Source organism: Gorilla gorilla, chromosome 14, assembly GCF_029281585.2.
Source record: "Gorilla gorilla gorilla isolate KB3781 chromosome 14, NHGRI_mGorGor1-v2.1_pri, whole genome shotgun sequence".
In the NCBI taxonomy this organism is placed as follows: Eukaryota; Metazoa; Chordata; class Mammalia; order Primates; family Hominidae; genus Gorilla; species Gorilla gorilla.
This window is the reverse complement of record NC_073238.2, coordinates 113,601,176-113,619,791: the sequence shown is the minus strand read 5'-3', so window position 1 is coordinate 113,619,791 and position 18,616 is coordinate 113,601,176. Positions and strand designations below refer to the sequence as shown.

Sequence of the window (18,616 nt, the reverse complement as noted above, 5' to 3'; positions counted from 1 at the left end):
ACTAGACTTAAATAATGAATTGATTTTGGTGTTTTGGAAGCCCAGTTTAGAAATGTTGCTTTGCCATTTCAGGACATTGTTTAAGGATGCATCTGGAAATCTTGACAAAAATGCCAGATTTTCTGCCATCTACAGGCAAGACAGCAATAAGCTATCCAATGATGACATGCTCAAGTTACTTGCAGACTTTCGGAAGTGAGTTTCAAGGTCTTATTTCCACACCTGAAAAATAGAAGCTGTGTAATGGGGAGGGAGGAACAGGGGAGCAGTCACTTAGGTTGCTCGATTTAGACATCAGAGGGGATGGCAAATGAGCGTGAAGCATTTCCTCAAACCCTTGAGAAGAAAGATGGGGTGAAAATCAGAAGAATAACCAGTTAATTTGAATTCGGTAGAGGATGTTTTGGGTGGTGCTGTGAAGGGTGGACTGGGTAAGGATGAGCCTATGGTGGGGAGGAAACAGTTGAGGAACCTTGTCAAGAGGTGAGAAAGGATTCAGCAAAGCCACTGCAAGTGCAAACAGGAAGAAGGGGACAAATTCAAGTCGTGCCAAAGAGATACGATGACTGGGTCTTGGCTTGGGGTGGTAATAGTCTAAGATAAATAACTTGCAAGGTTTCTAACTTGGAAGTTTCTGGCACCAGTTGTTGCTTAGCTTGTGGCAGCATTGCTCCACTCTGCCTCTGGCCTCACGTGGTCCTCTTCCTGTGTGTCTCTGTCTAAATTCCCTTCTTAGAACACTAGTGATAAAGCATCAGGGCCAAGCCTAGTGACCTCATCTTAACTGATTGCATCTGCAGAGACCCTGTTTCCAAATAGGTCACATTTATAGGTACAAAGGGTTAGGACTTCACCATGCTTTTGGAGGACACAATTCAACCCATAACAATGAGGCAAAGAGGGAGCAAGGAATGTGTGCAACATCACAGGGCCGGCAGCTTCCCCAAGTCAGTCTCACCCGAAGGTCTGTGTTCTTAACCTCTATGCTGTTTTGCTGCTACATCCTAAAGAGTTCACTCTGAACCTTTGAAACTGATTTTCTTTGCTAGGGAGATGGGTCTTAGAATTTTTCTGGGGAAATTCTGGGAATGTGAAAGAGCTGAGGGCGCTAGAAGATGTGAAGTGAAAAGAATAGCTGAGAGCCAAATGCTAACTATTCTATGCCAAAGGTATCCTTGTTTTTTTTTTTTGTGCATATCAAAATAGCAATCTTATCAGTTTGTCTAGAACTCAAGAATGGTTGCTTAGCTTTCTTTAACCTTATTTTACCTTTTTCTTATCTGTCTTCAGTAGTAGGAATAGAAACGATATGAGTCATAGAAACAGGCTCAATAAGTTCTGAAAACACAGAGATGTGTTCCTAATCTGAATCCAATCACGTCCACGTCAGCAGGCAGCTTCAGCCTTCACAGCGACGTGAAATCCCTTGTCAAGAGGCTCAAAAAGGTAGAAAGGATTCTCAAGGTCTCTTTCAGTTATGTGATCATACAGTTTTTGACTGTCTTGATGTTTCCCCTGTTTGGAGCTTTAATGAGAAGTGCAACCTCAGTTTTGCTAACATGAAGCTAATCTTACCTGGACAGATAAGGTTGGCCTGTTCAGCAAAGCAGTGTGCATGCCCGCTGGGCTGATTTGGAATGAACCTTTCACAGCTCACGTAGGGAATTGGAGAAGGGGGAGAGGAGGATACTGGTGAAGGATGAGGCCTGCTGGGTTAGCCTTCCAGGGTTTCTGGACCATACAGGTGCCCCAAATTCCCAGTCACTATCTGACAGTTTTATGACCTGGTAAGGACACAGGTCTTGGCCAGGGAGTGCCCCTGGATCCCTATGAATCTGTTATTCATGAAAGACTAAATGAAAGAATAGTACCTTATTTTTACTTTTAAATCATAGAGGTTCTTTAGTTTACAAACATAATACATGTTCATTTTAGAAATTTTGAGAAATACAGAAGAATAAAAGGATGAAAAAAGGTTTACTACTAGTTTTAACCTTTGTGGTGAACTTTTGGAGAACTTTTTTTTTTTTTTTTTCGAGATGGAGTCTCACTCTGTCCCTCAGGCTGGAGTACAGTAGCACGATTTCAGCTCACTGCAACCTCCGCCTCCCGAGTTCAAGCGATTCTCCTGCCTCAGCCTCCCAAGTAGCTGGGACTACAGGCGCCCACCACTACGCCTGGCTAATTTTTGTATTTTTGGTAGAGATGGGGTTTCACCATATTGGCCAGGCTGATCTCAACTGCTGACCTTGTGATCTGCCCGCATCAGCCTCCCAAAGTGCTGGGATTACAGGCGTGAGCCACCGTGCCCAGCCTAGGGGGGAACATTTTTTTTTACGTTTTATTCCTTTACATTTTATTTTAGTTTATCTTATGTAGCTATGATCATACTAAATATGTAATATTTCCCTGCACAACTCAAGTATTTTCTGAAAGTGTTATATATACATTTTTATACATCATTTTTAATGCATAAATATTATAATAGTCCATTGAGATAGACCATAGATTATTTAACTCTTCCCCCATTTTTTGACTTTTTTTTTTTTTTTTTTTTTCCCGAGATGGAGTCTCGCTCTGTCGCCAGGCTGGAGTGCAGTGGCACCATCTCAGCTCACTGCAACCTCCGCCTCCCGGGTTCAAGCAATTCTCCTGCCTCAGCCTCCTGAGTAGCTGGGACTCCTGAGTAGCTGAGTAGCGCATGCCGCCACGCCCCGCTAATTTTTTTTTTTTTTTTTTTTTTTTTTTTGTATTTTAGTAGAGATACTAAATAGCTCACCATGTTGCCCAGGCTGGTCTCGAACTCCTGACCTCAGGCAGTCCGCCCACCTCAGCTTCCCAAAGTGCTGGGATTACAGCTGTGAGCCACCACGCCCAGCCATTTTTTGACTTTTAATGTGTTTCTGATTTTTCAGAATTATACCTATAAGCCACAGTTAGAATCTTTAAAAAAATCTTCTCTATTGGTAGTGGGTAATACATTATCATACATACTATATTATCATATAGTGATTACTGTCATTTTTTGAGTTTCAAGAAAATTTCATTCTTACTAATTTTTTCAAAAACCAGTCACCTTTAGTTGGATAGATTTCAGTATTTTCCTTCGCTCAACTACCATGCAACTCTTAATAACCATGAGGTGGGTCTGCGTGTACTTAGGAAAGTGAATACACTGTATTATTAAGGAAGAAAAAATATATCTGTATTACTATATTTTTTGAAAGAAAATATCATATATTTCTTTTGTATGTAAATGAAGAAATGGATAAGCAAGTAGCTATCTAGATGGAAAGATAGGCATAAAAATAGCTATTTAGGATATATGCCAAATAATCATGGTTATCTCTGAGGGATGGGTTGATGGGTGATATTTCACCTTCCACTTTATAACATTCTGTCATTTTTATATGAACTTTTAAAAAACTAACACTTACTTTTATATTCAGACAAAACAAACAATGAAGTTTTTGATATGTGTTGGAGGTTGGAGCCCTGTCTCAGAAGTTACTTCCTAGGCTGGTTAGCTTGAGACTTCCCCACAGTGGCGGCTCCTCAGGGGCAGCCCCAGTGCATGGTCCTGTCTTCAGTGGAGGCTGGGGAGTGGGGCTTCACATGGTCACTAATTTGAAAGTGATGGGAGCAGAAAGTCTGTGGCCAGGCAGCAAAGAGCCCAGGGAAAACCAAGTGTGAGTTCTCTTCTGCACACCACTTCTTCATGCATGTGCTCAGCAGGAGGGCATTGGTGTGAAGGGTGTGCTCCAGGTGGCCAGTTAGAGACCCAGAAACCTGAAAACAGGGATCCGATGGTGACAGCGTAGAAGACACAGCAGGATAAGTGAGGCCACGCTCCTCAATAAGTATCCAAAGAAACTTTGGTGCCCACTCCCCGCATTCTTCACAACAGAGTTAGGGGACGTGGAGGATTCCTTTTTCATTTTTAAAAAATGTTTGCATTGCTATTTTTCTTTCCTCTATATATTTTACAGGAAATAATCTCATGTCAGTGGCCTGGGCACCGGCTTGGATCCAAAGCTATTGTTTCTACCCCCATGATTGTCTCAAAATGTTATTTAATAATGCATGAAAAAAATTTCTTCACGCTGTCTCAGTCTTTACAAAACAGCTGCCAAAGCTCATAAGCCACTTTCCTTTTTCCCTTGCAATAATTACCCAGGGATATGTTCCAAGATTTAGTAAGAAAGCGATTCTGTCAGACAGATGATATTGCTAACATTTTATAAGAAGAGAGACTTGGTGCTTTCTATTTGATTTGTTCATGGTGGTATCTCATGGATAAGATGGTATCTCATCTTTTCTAACTTCTGCAGGAAATGTGAAGGCATGAAGGCAAAGTATAAAAATAGAACGTTTTCTTTAAAATGTAGACCTTTTTGATGGTACTGCGTTGGATAGTTTAGGTAATAATACTACTAAAGTTTTTGCATATGCAACTTAATGTATCTATGTTTATTTGTACACTCATTTTCTTTGCATCCAGGTTTTACAGTCTTACCCCGATTTTGCTCTGGTTACACTGCACTCAAGCCAAGTAGGGCTGCTTGACTTTCTCTAAACCCACTGTGGACTTCCCTCTGCCATGCTTTTCTCTCTGCCCAAATTGTGTCCCCTTCCTGCCTCATCAAGCAGCACATAAATCACAAACGCATACAGCATACACACTTCCCCTTTTCCTTTGTCTCTCTCAGGGAACTCTACTCATCTTTCAAAGCCCAATCTGTGGCTCACTTCTGTGCTGGGAGTCCTGGAGGTGGTTACTTGGCTTCTCTGCCTGAGCCGCCTCCTCTTTTTAAGGGTGGATAATAATAGCCCCTGCCCCCTAAAACCGTGGTGGGGAATAAATGCAAAAGGCATTAAGGTGATTTCTCCCACCATGAATACTGATCTCATCCCGTGTTCCCTCTCGATAGATCTAGATACTCTGCCTTCTGGTAGAGGTTTGTACATACTCTGTGAAAGTGATTGCCCTCATATGCCATAAGTAGCTTACAGTGTCTACTGGACTTTTGGCTTCTTGAAGAAAGAAATTATGTCTTGTTTGCATTCCTCCATGGTCCTGAGTACATACATTACAGCATATCCTAAGCACTTGATAAATGCTTATTGAATTTTCTTCTTAGACATAAACTCAGTGGTTTTTGTTGAAACAAAAATATCTCAAATTTCTTTCAATCATATATAGTTGTTTTTTTTTAAGTGACACCAAAGCTTTTAGGGAATATTTCCTTTCACAAAACACAGTTAGAAGATTAAACTCGCCACCAATAGCAGTCCAAACATACCTGTATTGCCAGCTAATCATTTTAACGAGCCAATACAGGAGGTCAGGAAGGGAGGACCGGCTGCAGAAACACTTAGATAAGGACCCCAAATCTGTTGGCATGGGAGGACTGCTAGTTGATGATACCATTCCCATTTCCTCTGTGGGAATTGTTGACTCAGCAGAAATGGATGGGCAGTGGGAAGGGAAAATTTTCCTAAGAGAGAGTTTGAGCCTTACTTCTACATTCACACACAGACAGGAGCAGTTCCCAGAGGCCAGGCATCCTGCAAGTGTCTGTATTGCATGCTTACTTAATTCGTGTAATTTTAAGATGAGTTTTCATGTTCAAGGATTCTTTTATAAATTTTGCATAGAATATAGGTACTCTTTAGCAAAACAAAGCAAAAAAACCAAAACTATTCTCAGTCATGAAAGAATTCAGTTTGTGTAACACGCACACAACCACCACTTTGGAAGTGCATAAAAAGGCAGTAAAATCTTTATTGCCTGTGAGTGTTTGATGTCTAATAAACCAGATTCAACATAAACCGTAAGCTTTTGAAATGGGTTTGAGATTGGGTTTTTAAAAACTTAAAGCTGGCAAAAAAAAAAAAAAAAAACTTTTAAAAGCTCATGTGCTACATAATATGGAACTAAACTCAGATATGTGCTTGGAAACACATGGAAAGAATGTCTTTACAGAAGCAGCAACTAGAAGTAAAATCTCTTAGCAGAGGGAGGAAATAGAATAAGAAATAACTATAGTTAGGCACAGAAGGACACAATACACTATAGGAAGATTTCCAGTGAAGATCGTTTAATTAAAATATGTTGCTTAGAAACGTATTTTAATTGTGTTCCACCTCTCTCAAAAATTTATATGTGGAGGATGTTGGAGTGATCTTAAAAATGGTGACGAAGATGCCTGTTCATTCATAGGTGGAAATAATTAGGAGGGGGTGAAATCCGTTACCCTTGCATACTTACTTATATTTAAAAGTATAATTTGTAATAAACAGAGTATTTCTAACTCAAAGCAGATACAACTTCATAGGTGTCTCTACAATTTTGTGGAGTGCAGTGTCTTGTGATGTGTTGTGGTGTTGAATTCCTCCACTGAAGAGGTGAGCAAGGCCCTGTATGTCAAGAAAATTGATACCTTCATAAAACCCCCTGTCTGAAGGTTGATGCCCCTGAAGAGTTCTATGTGAAGCTGAGAGAGGCTCCACAAGATATCATCGTAGGAGTGCCCAGAGCTTGGGAGATGCTCGGTCAAAAGCTCTCAGGAAATGACTGACCCTTGAGGGGAGGCTGCTGCCCCTCCTCCCACCAACAGAAAAGGATCTTGTGTGTGTGAAGCAGCTCACACCGCAGGCACAGGGGCAAACTGCAGGGGAGTGCTTGGCTGTACCTGGAGAGCTCTTGGCCAGAAATCTTTTCAACGGAAGGCGGAACACGTGAAAAATCATTGACTTGCCTTCCTGACCATTACCTCTTTCAGGAACTGTTCATTTAAACTCAGATGTAAACAGAAGACAAGTGGAAATGAGAGGGAGGGACCCTGAGAGAAAGAGATTTAGCAGCTTAGAGCTGGCGATGGGCCACGATGGATCTTCTCAACATCGTCTCTAGTCTTAAGGATGCAGGAATTTAGAAATTTTAGGGAAGTCCTAATTGAGGTGACAAATATTCCAAGATGTACTGAGGAGTGACACGTGAGGCTGCTTAATAGTCAGCAGTCATGTCCAAAGAATCTGCAAAATTGTAGGTAGGAACTTTTCAAAAATGGGAACAAAACCAAATGCTGAATCTGCCAGTCCCTGTGCTTTGGTGATCTTTGGCAATGTTCTAAAGGAAATCTGAAACAGGTGGCTTAGGAAGGACTGTGAGGCGGCATTCTGTTTCCTGAGACTAAGTCATATCGTGTTGAACTAGTCATCCTAACTGCATTTCTTCTCTCTTTGTAACTGCGCCGCTAAGCTTGTGTAGTAGAGGAGTGCAAAGGCTTCAGCAGAATGTATTTACCACGTGTGGGTGCTGTGGTAGCCTGTGAATGGGTCAAAGAAGCGCTGCACACGTGAGTGGGCAGTTGTTCAACTGCTGGAAAAACCAGATGCTAGGGAGGGTGATGAATGAGCTAGTGTCAGTCTGGAAATGGGCCTCCAGAGACTTGGGAAGGAGCCTGTTCTTGGCAATATTCTGTGCAGTATCTTTATCAATGACTTTTATGAGACTATAACATGCTGATTAAATGTTTTTATGACATAAAGCTATTAGGAATATCTAATGTAGTAGGTGGTAGAATCTGGATCTAGGAGGACTTTGATAAAGTAGAAATAGCTCAAACACAATGCGATGAAATTTCAGCAAGACAAAAATTAAATTCTCCTCTGAGGTCCAAAAATATATAAATAAAGGACAAAGAAATAAGCATGTGAAAAAAGATGTAGGAATTTTAGGTGACTGTAAATTTCCTGTGAGTCACTAGGATGGTATGGCTACCTAAAAGTAATAGCTTTGGGGCTGTGTTAGTAGACAGGTATATTGTTGAAAACCAGACAGAGCTGTGCACCCAGCTGTGCACCCACACTGGCCAGATGTATGCAGTTCCAGGCTCTGTAACATAAATGGCAGGTTCTTCTGGGAGAGAATGACATGGGGGCAGGTGCAAAAGTGCTGAGAATAGAGGGCTTCAGAATGTGTAGTATAGGTGGTTGAAAGATAGAGGAACATCGCTAGACCCCTTGGTGAGTAGAAGTTTCAGGGAGGTGAATTTCACCATGCTATGAGCAAGAGCAGACTAGTGTCAAAACCGCTGAGTCAGAAGTCTCATTGTCACTAGGAAGGGTGAGGCAGTAGCAGCACTTCTCAGGAGTGTCACAGGGGATTCCTATATTGGATTGAGTCAGAACAAATATTAATACAACAATTTCAGTGAGCTTCGACTCTGTACCCAGCATTGTGCTGGACACTGGAGCCTAAGATGGTGATGATTGTATGTTTTATTTTATTTTTTATTTCAATAGGTTTTTGGAGAACAGGTGGTGTTTGCTTACATGAATAAGTTCTTTAGTGGTGATTTCTGTGATTTTGGTGCACCCATCACCCGAGCAGTGTACACTGTACCCAGTGTGTAGTCTTTTTTCCCTCACCCCACTCCCACCCTTTCCCACAAGTCGCCAAAGTTCATTGTATCATTCTGCTGCCTTTGCATCCTCATAGCTTAGCTCCCCCAAATGGTGATGATTCTAAATGAGCCAAATATTTATGGTGAGGCTGGAGTGATTCAGGAACACTTGAGCTATAACTGTTTTGCTGATATTCTTTATCTGGACCTGTACTGTGTAGTGCGCAGCCACTAGCCATGTGTGGCTGTGCTGTGAAATACAGGACGTCTGAATTGAGATGTGCTTTAAGTATAAAACCAGTAATACATATCTGGTTTTAAAGACTTAGAGTACACATTTTTTATACTGATTAAATACTGACATGGTAATATTTTGGACCTATTGGGTTGAGTGAAGTATATTATTAAAATTAATGTTACGAGTTCCTGTTTGCTGTTTTTCATGAGGCTACTAGAATGTTTAAAATTGTCTTTATGGCTTGCTTTGTATTTCTCTTGGAAGTGCTGCTCTAGAGTGTCGGTTTTAGAGTTAACTTATAAATGTTTAATTTTTCTCTTCTTTTGTTTGCAGACCTGAGAAGATGGCTAAGCTCCCAGTGATTTTAGGCAATCTAGACATTACAATTGATAATGTTTCCTCAGACTTCCCTAGTAAGTGTCAGTTCTACATAATAGACAGAATTTTTGTTAGTTTGGGTTTTACTTCAGTTTGAGTTATTTTGAATATCTTTGCAGATTATGTTAATTCATCATACATTCCCACAAAACAATTTGAAACCTGCAGTAAAACTCCCATCACGTTTGAAGTGGAGGAATTTGTGCCCTGCATACCAAAACACACTCAGCCTTACACCATCTACACCAATCACCTTTACGTTTATCCTAAGTACTTGAAATACGACAGTCAGAAGTCTTTTGCCAAGGTGAGTATGAAGTTGGAGGTTTCATTCTTGATGTCAAACCCTCCCTTTAGATTCAGCGTCCCATGTTCTTTTATAAATACTTACATAGTCTGACTTTCTGTTGTTTTTTCTTATTCTGTTTTGTTTGTTGCTGCAGGCTAGAAATATTGCGATTTGCATTGAATTCAAAGATTCAGATGAGGAAGACTCTCAGCCCCTTAAGGTTTGTTTTTTTTTAACGTATGTTCACCTACGAATTCTGATTTTTCCATTTTCAAAATGCACTTTCATGATACCGTACACTAAAACAATTTAGCACATTTTAATTGACACAAATCAAAAATATATAATGTTACAATGTATAAACATATATACTCAGTCTTATCGAATATGGAATATTTAGGTTCTTGCTCCTAATTGACTGTTTTTTATTCTTTTTAAGGATCAAAGTTTCTTATACACACTCAATTCAGCAAACACTTACTGTCCACCTGTGATCCAAGTGCTCATACTGTGGGTGCCAAGAATTAGAATATGAATAATGTTGATCATAGAAATAATAATAACTGATCAACAATTGATAATTCTATTAAATGTTTACTACAGTATAGTAATAATAATAGCAGTAGATTATAGGTAACTTTTATTGAAAGCTGTTTGTACTCCAGGCACTGCTCTAGTGTGTGTTTAACTCTTTTGGTTCTCAATAGTCTTTTGAGTTAAGTATTATTATTATCCATTTTTTTTGTTTTTGTTTTTGAGATGGAGTCTCGCTCTGTCACCCAGGCTGGAGTGCAGTGGTGTGATCTCGGCTCACTGCAAGCTCTGCCTCCCAGGTTCATGCCATTCTCCTGCCTCAGCCTCCCGAGTAGCTGGGACTACAGGAGCCTGCCACCAAGCCCGGCTAATTTTTTGTATTTTTAGTAGAGACGGGGTTTCACCATGTTAGCCAGGATGGTCTCCATCTCCTGACCGCGTGATCTGCCCACCTTGGCCTCCCAAAATGCTGGGATTACAGGCGTGAGCCACCCCACCCGGCCTATTATCCATATGTTTTAGGTGAGGGGAGTAGTGCAGAATTTTTTGCCTAAGGTAAAACATTAGTGGAACCAAGATTCAAACCCAGGCAGTCTGGCTCCATAACCCAAATTGTTTTACTGTGACTATGTTCAAGTGACTTCCTAAGAGGAGAAGGAGACAAAGATGCAAAAAAAACAAATATATGTATATGTATATAATATAGTGTCTGTCCTCAAGAAATTCAGTCAAGTGGGAAAAACAGTCGTGGAGAAAAAGATCTTGGTGGACAGATGGTACGAAATGGAGTTTTGGACAAAACTGAAAATTAATACAGAAAAATGCTGAGGGGACACATGGAAGGAGTTGACAATTTCTTGAAGAATGCTTGAGCGTTTTCTTGATGCATGCAGAAGCGAAGGTTATTTGGACAGAAGAATTGCATAAGAGAAGGCATGGAAATGTGAAAGGGAACAGTGAGCAAGGCATCATCCAGGGCTGTGACCTGGAAGGGCAGGAAGGGGAGCAGGCAGATGGGCTTCGAGGCAAGCTGGAAGGTGGGCAGGACCCAGCAGTCTGGGGCTCACAGGCCTGGGGTCCATCAGAGGTGGCGATGCTAAGTCTATGCCGTAGGAATGCCTCCTCCTTTACGATATATCCGAGTTTAATTTCTTACTTAATCGAACCGTGATGTTTCCCTTTGGTAACTCTTATTTTAGTGCATTTATGGCAGACCTGGTGGGCCAGTTTTCACCAGAAGCGCCTTTGCTGCAGTTTTACACCATCACCAAAACCCAGAATTTTATGATGAGGTAAGTGATGTTTTTAAGGGAAAACCGAATTTGACCAGTTTTAAGGGAAACTTTAATGTATTTGCCTGGTAAAGCAAAATTCAAGAGAAGTTGCATATTACACTGAAATTACAGAGCTAGAACTGCATGTTGAAGTATTTCTTTTATATATTCTGATTGTAAATGTAACATTTTCATTATTAAAAGAAATAGAAACTTGGATAATGCAGATAATACAGAAAAGAAAAAGTCATAATCCCACTATCACTACCACAATTAATATTCTGGTATATTTCCTATCAAATTCATACTTTAGTTACATTTGTTGGACCTGAGAATCTTTCTTTCTTATCGTTGGGTTTGCTTACATAAAATATAATGTAATTCATTGAAACCACTGTATGCATGCTACTTGGGAATGTTCTATCCTGGTTCTTCATAATGCCTTGGCTGTGGTAACTTAGCGTAGCAGTTACTGTTGTGTGTTTTCCAATTCTTCCTAGAAATACCATCAACTCTCTTCCTGTTTCCGAGTGGTGAATTCAGGATTCATTTCTTGCTTGGCACAATTTATAGTCTCAGTATCTTTGAGTGCAAATGTTAATATCCGCTCGGAGAACAAGTGCACGTTTATGCGTTGGGTAACACATACTGTCTCTGCTTCCACTGGGAGTTTCTGTGTTTTTAGAATATTTCGTTGTTATTTTGTCTTCCCTTGCAGATTAAGATAGAGTTGCCCACTCAGCTGCACGAAAAGCACCACCTGTTGCTCACATTCTTCCATGTCAGCTGTGACAACTCAAGTAAAGGAAGCACGAAGAAGAGGGATGTCGTTGAAACCCAAGGTTGGGGGGGCTCACCATTCCTTTGATTTTAAATAATTGAAACATTAGGTTCTTAAATTGTATTAAGATTCTGAATTTCCATCTTTTTGCAAAGGGATCTTTAAATGAATTTTATAGGTAACGGATATGTAGCATGTCTGGGTTGCATATGTAATTTTTTTTTTTTTTTAATTTTGGAGCTCAAGCTGTCCTCCCACCTCAGCCTCCTGAATAGCTGGGACTACAGGCATGCACCACACCCCCTGGCTAATTTTTGTATTTTTTTGTAGAGACGGGATTTCGCCATGTTGCCCAGGCTGGTCTCGAACTCGTGAGCTCAAGCAGTCTGCCCACCTCTGCCTCCCAAAATGCTGGGATTACAGGTGTGAGCCACCATGCCCAGCCTGCATATGTACATTTTTATAAAAGAAGATTGTAGAATTCTAACCCCGAAAAGGCTTAAGTACATTGTAGACAATGTTCTGCAGAGATTACATTTAGGGCATTTTAAATTTCTTACTCTAATTGATAGGAAAAGTTCTTAAAAATCAGACGGTTTTACATTGACTTGCTTTCATAAGTTTTCATACACTCACAGTGTTCTGTTGCTGTTGTTGTTCTTTGTTTTCAACAGTTGGCTACTCCTGGCTTCCCCTCCTGAAAGACGGAAGGGTGGTGACGAGCGAGCAGCACATCCCAGTCTCAGCGAACCTTCCTTCGGGCTATCTTGGCTACCAGGAGCTTGGGATGGGCAGGGTATGTCACATTTTAAGATTGGTTCATCCCAATTTCTTCAGAAAACATTAAAGAACAACTAAAACAACAATAACACACAAAAAGCAAACAGTATTTTTGCTCTTCCACCATTTTGATATTAGTTATTCATTTTCAAGTAAACTTTGGCCAATTGAAGACAGTGCTGTTAGCAGTTACCTCAATGTCAGAATTACAGTTTGGGCATTTTGTAAGCCCTGAACTAGTGGTGTCTCAGCGGAAAAATAGAGACTTGGAAATTTGGGATAAGGTCTGTCTCTGCCGACTGGCCATGCTCAAATAAAGATGAGTTCTTAGGGTCATGCAAACTATTAGGAATTTTCCTCCAGCTTAAAGTAAGTCAAGTACGCCAGATCTCTCACCCACAGGGTTGCATTCTGAAACCTTTCTGATTCTTGAAAGCCTAATTTTCCCCAGATTTCTTCAGTTGCTTTGTTGGTTTTGCATTCTTTTTAGCCATCTTAAATTTTATAGACTGCGGCTTTATAACATGCTTAAATAAAGCATGTTCTTTTTATGTTTGTCTGCATTTAAATGATGCCAAATTTAAGTTCATATTATAGACAAATAGTTAAATTTTCCCAAAGAAGAATAAATTGTATAATTGAGCATGACAGAGAAATGGAGGTTTCAAAAGTTGAAATTAATGTGAGCAGACGATTGACCCTTTGCCTGTGCCAGGCCTGCATATTATGCTGTTTGCTTTATCTGGCACCTTTTACTGGCTTCTTCAGAATCCTGAGCTCAAGTTGGGTTCAGATGCTGGTGTAATAGGATTCTTTCCCTCTCAGATGAACAATAACTCATACAGCTGCAAAGAAACAGAAAAGATAACTTAGAAAATCCAGTAATAAAAGCACTGTACTTTGGGGGAAGAAAGGGGGCAGAAATGTGTATCAGCTGCATTCCTGCCATGGGCCCGGCACAGTTGCCAAGTCACTAAAGTTCTCTGGGCCCTCTTTCAGTCCCTCATCATTACCCTCATTGATAATCATGTTAGAGCCAAAATAACTAATCTGTAGGGATATTGTTTCTTCCATATTTTTTTTTAGCATTATGGTCCGGAAATTAAATGGGTAGATGGAGGCAAGCCACTGCTGAAAATTTCCACTCATCTGGTTTCTACAGTGTATACTCAGGTATGTGCTCCTTCAACAAAATTAGCAGTTGCTGCTCTGTGACTAAGTTTGCACCATTTTGCAAGAAGAAAAAAATCCTAATGTGTTGTATTACTATATTTTTACTCTATAGATCTTTTCCTAAAGAAAGAAAGTACAACTGAAGTGCTCATATGTATTCATATAAATGACTAGTACAAGCATCATTTTGAAACAGATTTCCCCTTTCGTTGGAGGATCTTCTTGATGTTATTATTTGTACACGATCAATTTTTAGTCTTAATAAGATGAGGCTGGGTGTGGTGGCTCACACCTGTAATCCTAGCATTTTGGAGGCCAAGGTGGGCAGATCACTTGAGCCCAGGGGTTTGAGACCAGCCTGGCCAACATGGCAAAACCTTGTCTCTACAAAAATACAAAAATTAGCCAGGCATGGTGATGTGTGCCTGTAGTCCCAGCTACCTAGGAGGCTAGGGTAGGGGGATTGCAAGAGGCTGGGAGGTCAAGGCTGCAGTGAGCCATGGTCATGTCACTGCACCCCAGCCAGGGCGACAGAGCAAGACTCTGTCTCAAAAACAACAACAACAACATACAGCAAAAAAGCATGCTGCAAGAAACAAATGCTTCTATTTCCACAGCGTGTATTCTAATAGACTTTCTTCTTCTTTTCCTTTTTCCCTACCTCAGGATCAGCATTTACATAATTTTTTCCAGTACTGTCAGAAAACCGAATCTGGAGCCCAAGCCTTAGGAAACGAACTTGTAAAGTACCTGAAGGTATCACATGGCTTTCTTAGTATCCCCTTTTAAATGAGTTTGGAGTAGGTTGGGTTTTCTCTTTGGTGGTGAGTGTTGTTCTCACCCCTTGGAAGCTCTTACCTGGATGTCTCACATCAGTAGCTTCTATGAGGTTTAGAGAGTGGTAAGAAGTGGACCTAGGAAGGGCACTACTCCTGCCTGTGTCCTAGTCCCATGTATCCTTTGCTCAAGGCAGGATCTCTAAAACATACTGTTTCTCACGCATGGAAAACCCCTCACTTGAGACGGACCTCCCTGGGTACCGAGCACAGTGATGGGCACAGAAGCAGAGACTTCAGTCCTCACCCTTAGGGAACTTCTAGTTCGTTGTAGGAGATACTATAAACTTGGTGACTGCATGCTAGGCAGACAAATCAAATAAAGAAATAATGCACAGAACCAGTCCCAGCTTTGTGCAAGGGGTTCCTGGCGTGTCTAAGCAGCAAGAGCCAGGCAGGGTTTGTCTAGGAGAGCTTCATCCAGAACGTGGCTGTGGGGAGCATTTTGGAAAGGGGAAATAGCTAAAAGGGCATGGGGACAAAACAAGAAATGTGAGAAGTGGGATAGAAATTTGTTTGGTTTAACAAGGAAAATGGAATACATATCCACATAAACAATGAAGTTTTTAAATGTGATTGCTTGCGGCCCCTCCCTCCATCTCAAAGAAAGCCACACAGCATCTCTCTGACCCTGCTTCCTCTGTCCCAGCTCCCTCTGACTCCTCTCCCCTTCTGTCTCCCTCTTCTGGTTTATGGCCCTTTGCGATTCCATGGGCACACCTGGATAATCCCTATCATAAGGCCTGACTAGCAGCCTTACCTGCCCTGGGCCATGTGATGTATTCACAGGTGCTGAGGACTAAGACACAGACACCTCTGGGGACATTCTGCCCACCACAGCCTTCCCTTTGTTTTAGAGGGAGTTCTTCCATCCTTGTTTGGAAGAGTGGAAGTTACTTTAGGCTGGTTTACTTTTAGAAGGATAACATGAACTGTGCCATTCTGTGTCCATAGAGTCTGCATGCGATGGAAGGCCACGTGATGATCGCCTTCTTGCCCACTATCCTAAACCAGCTGTTCCGAGTCCTCACCAGAGCCACACAGGAAGAAGTCGCGGTTAACGTCACTCGGTAAGGGAGGTGGATGGATGCTCTTCCTCACTTCTAGTCTGTCCACATCTGGAGCATAGTCATGCATAGCTGGGATGCTACTGTGTGCTGAACATTATATTTAAGAAATGTCTTTGATCCCATGTGTAAGGACCCCATCTGATTCCTTGTCTCCTTGTTTCCTAAGTGCTGATAGCATCATCATTGTTCTACTACTGCTGTGATAATAATGAAATGTTTCCATTTTTACATATTCATTGCTTTATTCACTCTTGTGGTGTGTAGGGTCATTGTTCATGTGGTTGCCCAGTGCCATGAGGAAGGATTGGAGAGCCACTTGAGGTCATATGTTAAGGTATGTAAAACACACTGTTCTGATCACTTACATCTGTGGCTCTCCAGTTTTCCTTCTAAGGACTTATTTTTTCACAAGCCTGGTTATTTGAGGATGTGCTTGTAACGTATGCTTTCTCTTCTATTTCTCATAGCCAATGCTTGTACCCAAATAGGGGAGGTACGAAGAGGGGCAGCCATTCACTAATTTACTTAATTCCGTTCCTTCAGTTACGTTTCTTTTAATGGGTTTTCCAAATAATATGACTCAATGTGGAAGTTTAAAGAAGAATTTTAAGTTGTTCTTGGCTAGGCCTCTGCTAACGTTAGTTGTCTTCCTTTTTTTTTTCTTCCCATCTAAAATTTCCAGCAAAACTGCTTCTCCCAGATAGGAAGGTTAGCTCTGGCTACAGTCAAATTGATGACTCTGTGGGACAGCAAGAGATGTTGTTAGCATAAACATCAACAAGTTATTTATTTATATACAACATCCAGTAAGTAGAGTGGCAGTTACTATTCTAAACAGATGCACATATTCTGTTTACTATTAAATACCTTTGTAAATTACAAGTATGTGATAATTTAAAAAGTAAAGTTCTGGTCCTTTAGGGTATCAGTCATACATTGTTGTGCCACACATTCCTTGAAGCCCCTGGCACAGGTGGAGTTACGGGCTGGCTGGTCACTGATTTGACCGGGTCAGATGACTCACATATTTTCTTGAAGACATCCTGGACTCCTTTTTATCACATGACACTCACCCTTCCCATCTTTGTATCCACACCTTCCTCTCCCACAAATGAGATTGTAGCTCAGTCCCTGATCTCCATTCTTGGGAGTCTCTCAAGCTTTCAGCCCACGTTGGAGAGCCAGTGCTTTAAAGTCTCTTTCTCTTTTCTTCAAAGTACGCATATAAGGCTGAGCCATATGTTGCCTCTGAATACAAGACAGTGCATGAAGAACTGACCAAATCCATGACCACGATTCTCAAGCCTTCCGCCGATTTCCTCACCAGCAACAAACTACTGAAGGTATGTCAGGAGAGTCAGTGTGGCTCTGATTGAAACTGATTAACAGGAATTCACTCCACAGCCTGATCAATACAGCCTTTCTGAGTGCTCTTAGAGACAATCACCACCCCCTAAAAAGGGGTAGTGTTCTCTGATACCAACTTTTCTAATTGTGTCTTGAGAGAAGAGCTGCAAAGCATCACTGTGTTCAGTGTTGGCTCTTGAGGATTAATAGTCATTATGTTCAAATCAGTGATGAAGGTCAATGACTTAGAGATTCTAAAGACAAGTGTCACCAAGCAGAGGTCAGTGAAGGGGAAAGACTACACCCGTAACCCCGCAGAGCCTCGTGCTGGTTGTGCCACGCTGAGCACAGGTGTCCAGTTTCCCGGCAGGATGCAGCTCTTTGTTGCTAAACTTGTGCAAGCAGAAGACATCTGCCATTCGCCTGTTGGCTTTGATCATAATGTGCCAAGAGGTGCAGCCGTGTTTTAGGGTCACACCTGCTTTATGTCAATCATATTGTCAGCCCGAGAGAGTTCATGTCTTACCTACCAGTTTGTTGTGTTCTTACTGGGTCCTGTTCTTTTTTCTTTTAGTACTCATGGTTTTTCTTTGATGTACTGATCAAATCCATGGCTCAGCATTTGATAGAGAACTCCAAAGTTAAGGTATGTTACTTCAAGTGGAAGCTTGTGTTCTTAGGGGAAAAGAAATCTCTTTCATTGCTTTGTAGTGAACGTTTCTTCATGCTTTCTCTGTGCCAGTTACAGGACTGTTCTAAGTGCTTTACAAGTAATAAATCATTTTAGCTTCATAACAACGCTTTGAGGAAAGTAGTGTTCTTACCTGTTTTATAGATGGGGAAACTGAGGCCAACATGCTTGAGTTACTTGCTCAAGGTCATGCTACCAGTGAGTGGAGCAGCCAGGTTTTGAGTCCAGTCTGGCCCCAAAGGTTGTATTCCTGAATCACTTGGTTATTAACCTAAAGAAAAATATGTCTTTTCCTTTGACTAGCTTAGAAATCTTCACGTTTGTTGAAATGGAAATTGTGGTTTCAGCATAAATTTTAAGTGTCATTACCCATGATTTATTAAGTGTCTTGACCATCATAGACATTTATTCTTAGATGGGAGTATCTCACCAATCTCATGTTCTCCAAAACCAATCAACAGACTCTGAGATTATCCATCTTGTTGGGGCAGATGCGCAGTCTCAAATTTCTTCTCTGCCCCAGCGTCCCCTTGTGGTGAAGCCTGGATGCGTGTTCCTTTCTGACTGTGGGTCCCCCCTGCTTCCCCTGGTTCCCACTGCGCTCAGCCCTGAGATGACTGGTCTTGTCTCTGGACTGGTGCCCACTGAGGTGTGTTTGGCCACCTCAGGCTCTCTGAGGCTCAAGGTAGATAAGTTTCTATAAAGTTCCAGTGTAGTAAACAGAAGTGGCAGTGTCACTTTCTCATTTTGAAGTTTCCAGGGCTCCTCTGAGACCTGCAGGTCCTGGAGTTGTCCTTGTGACAGTGAAGTAGTG

General features: G+C 41.3%; 1 protein-coding gene across 38 annotated transcripts in view; it reads left to right on the top strand.

The window, feature by feature from the left end:
• The window catches only part of DOCK9 (dedicator of cytokinesis 9), a 289,534-nt gene that overhangs the window by 187,000 nt on the left and 83,918 nt on the right, over positions 1-18,616 (top strand). For all 38 annotated transcript variants that reach the window (XM_019039774.4, XM_055359995.2, XM_055359986.2 and 35 more), the window contains exons 15-27: positions 73-195; positions 8,983-9,062; positions 9,147-9,334; positions 9,471-9,536; positions 11,050-11,142; positions 11,843-11,966; positions 12,580-12,701; positions 13,772-13,858; positions 14,525-14,614; positions 15,649-15,764; positions 16,029-16,098; positions 16,982-17,107; positions 17,686-17,757. In XM_019039774.4, coding sequence (XP_018895319.3) covers positions 73-195; positions 8,983-9,062; positions 9,147-9,334; positions 9,471-9,536; positions 11,050-11,142; positions 11,843-11,966; positions 12,580-12,701; positions 13,772-13,858; positions 14,525-14,614; positions 15,649-15,764; positions 16,029-16,098; positions 16,982-17,107; positions 17,686-17,757 — 1,357 coding nt within the window. The remainder of the gene's footprint in view (positions 1-72; positions 196-8,982; positions 9,063-9,146; positions 9,335-9,470; positions 9,537-11,049; positions 11,143-11,842; positions 11,967-12,579; positions 12,702-13,771; positions 13,859-14,524; positions 14,615-15,648; positions 15,765-16,028; positions 16,099-16,981; positions 17,108-17,685; positions 17,758-18,616) is intronic.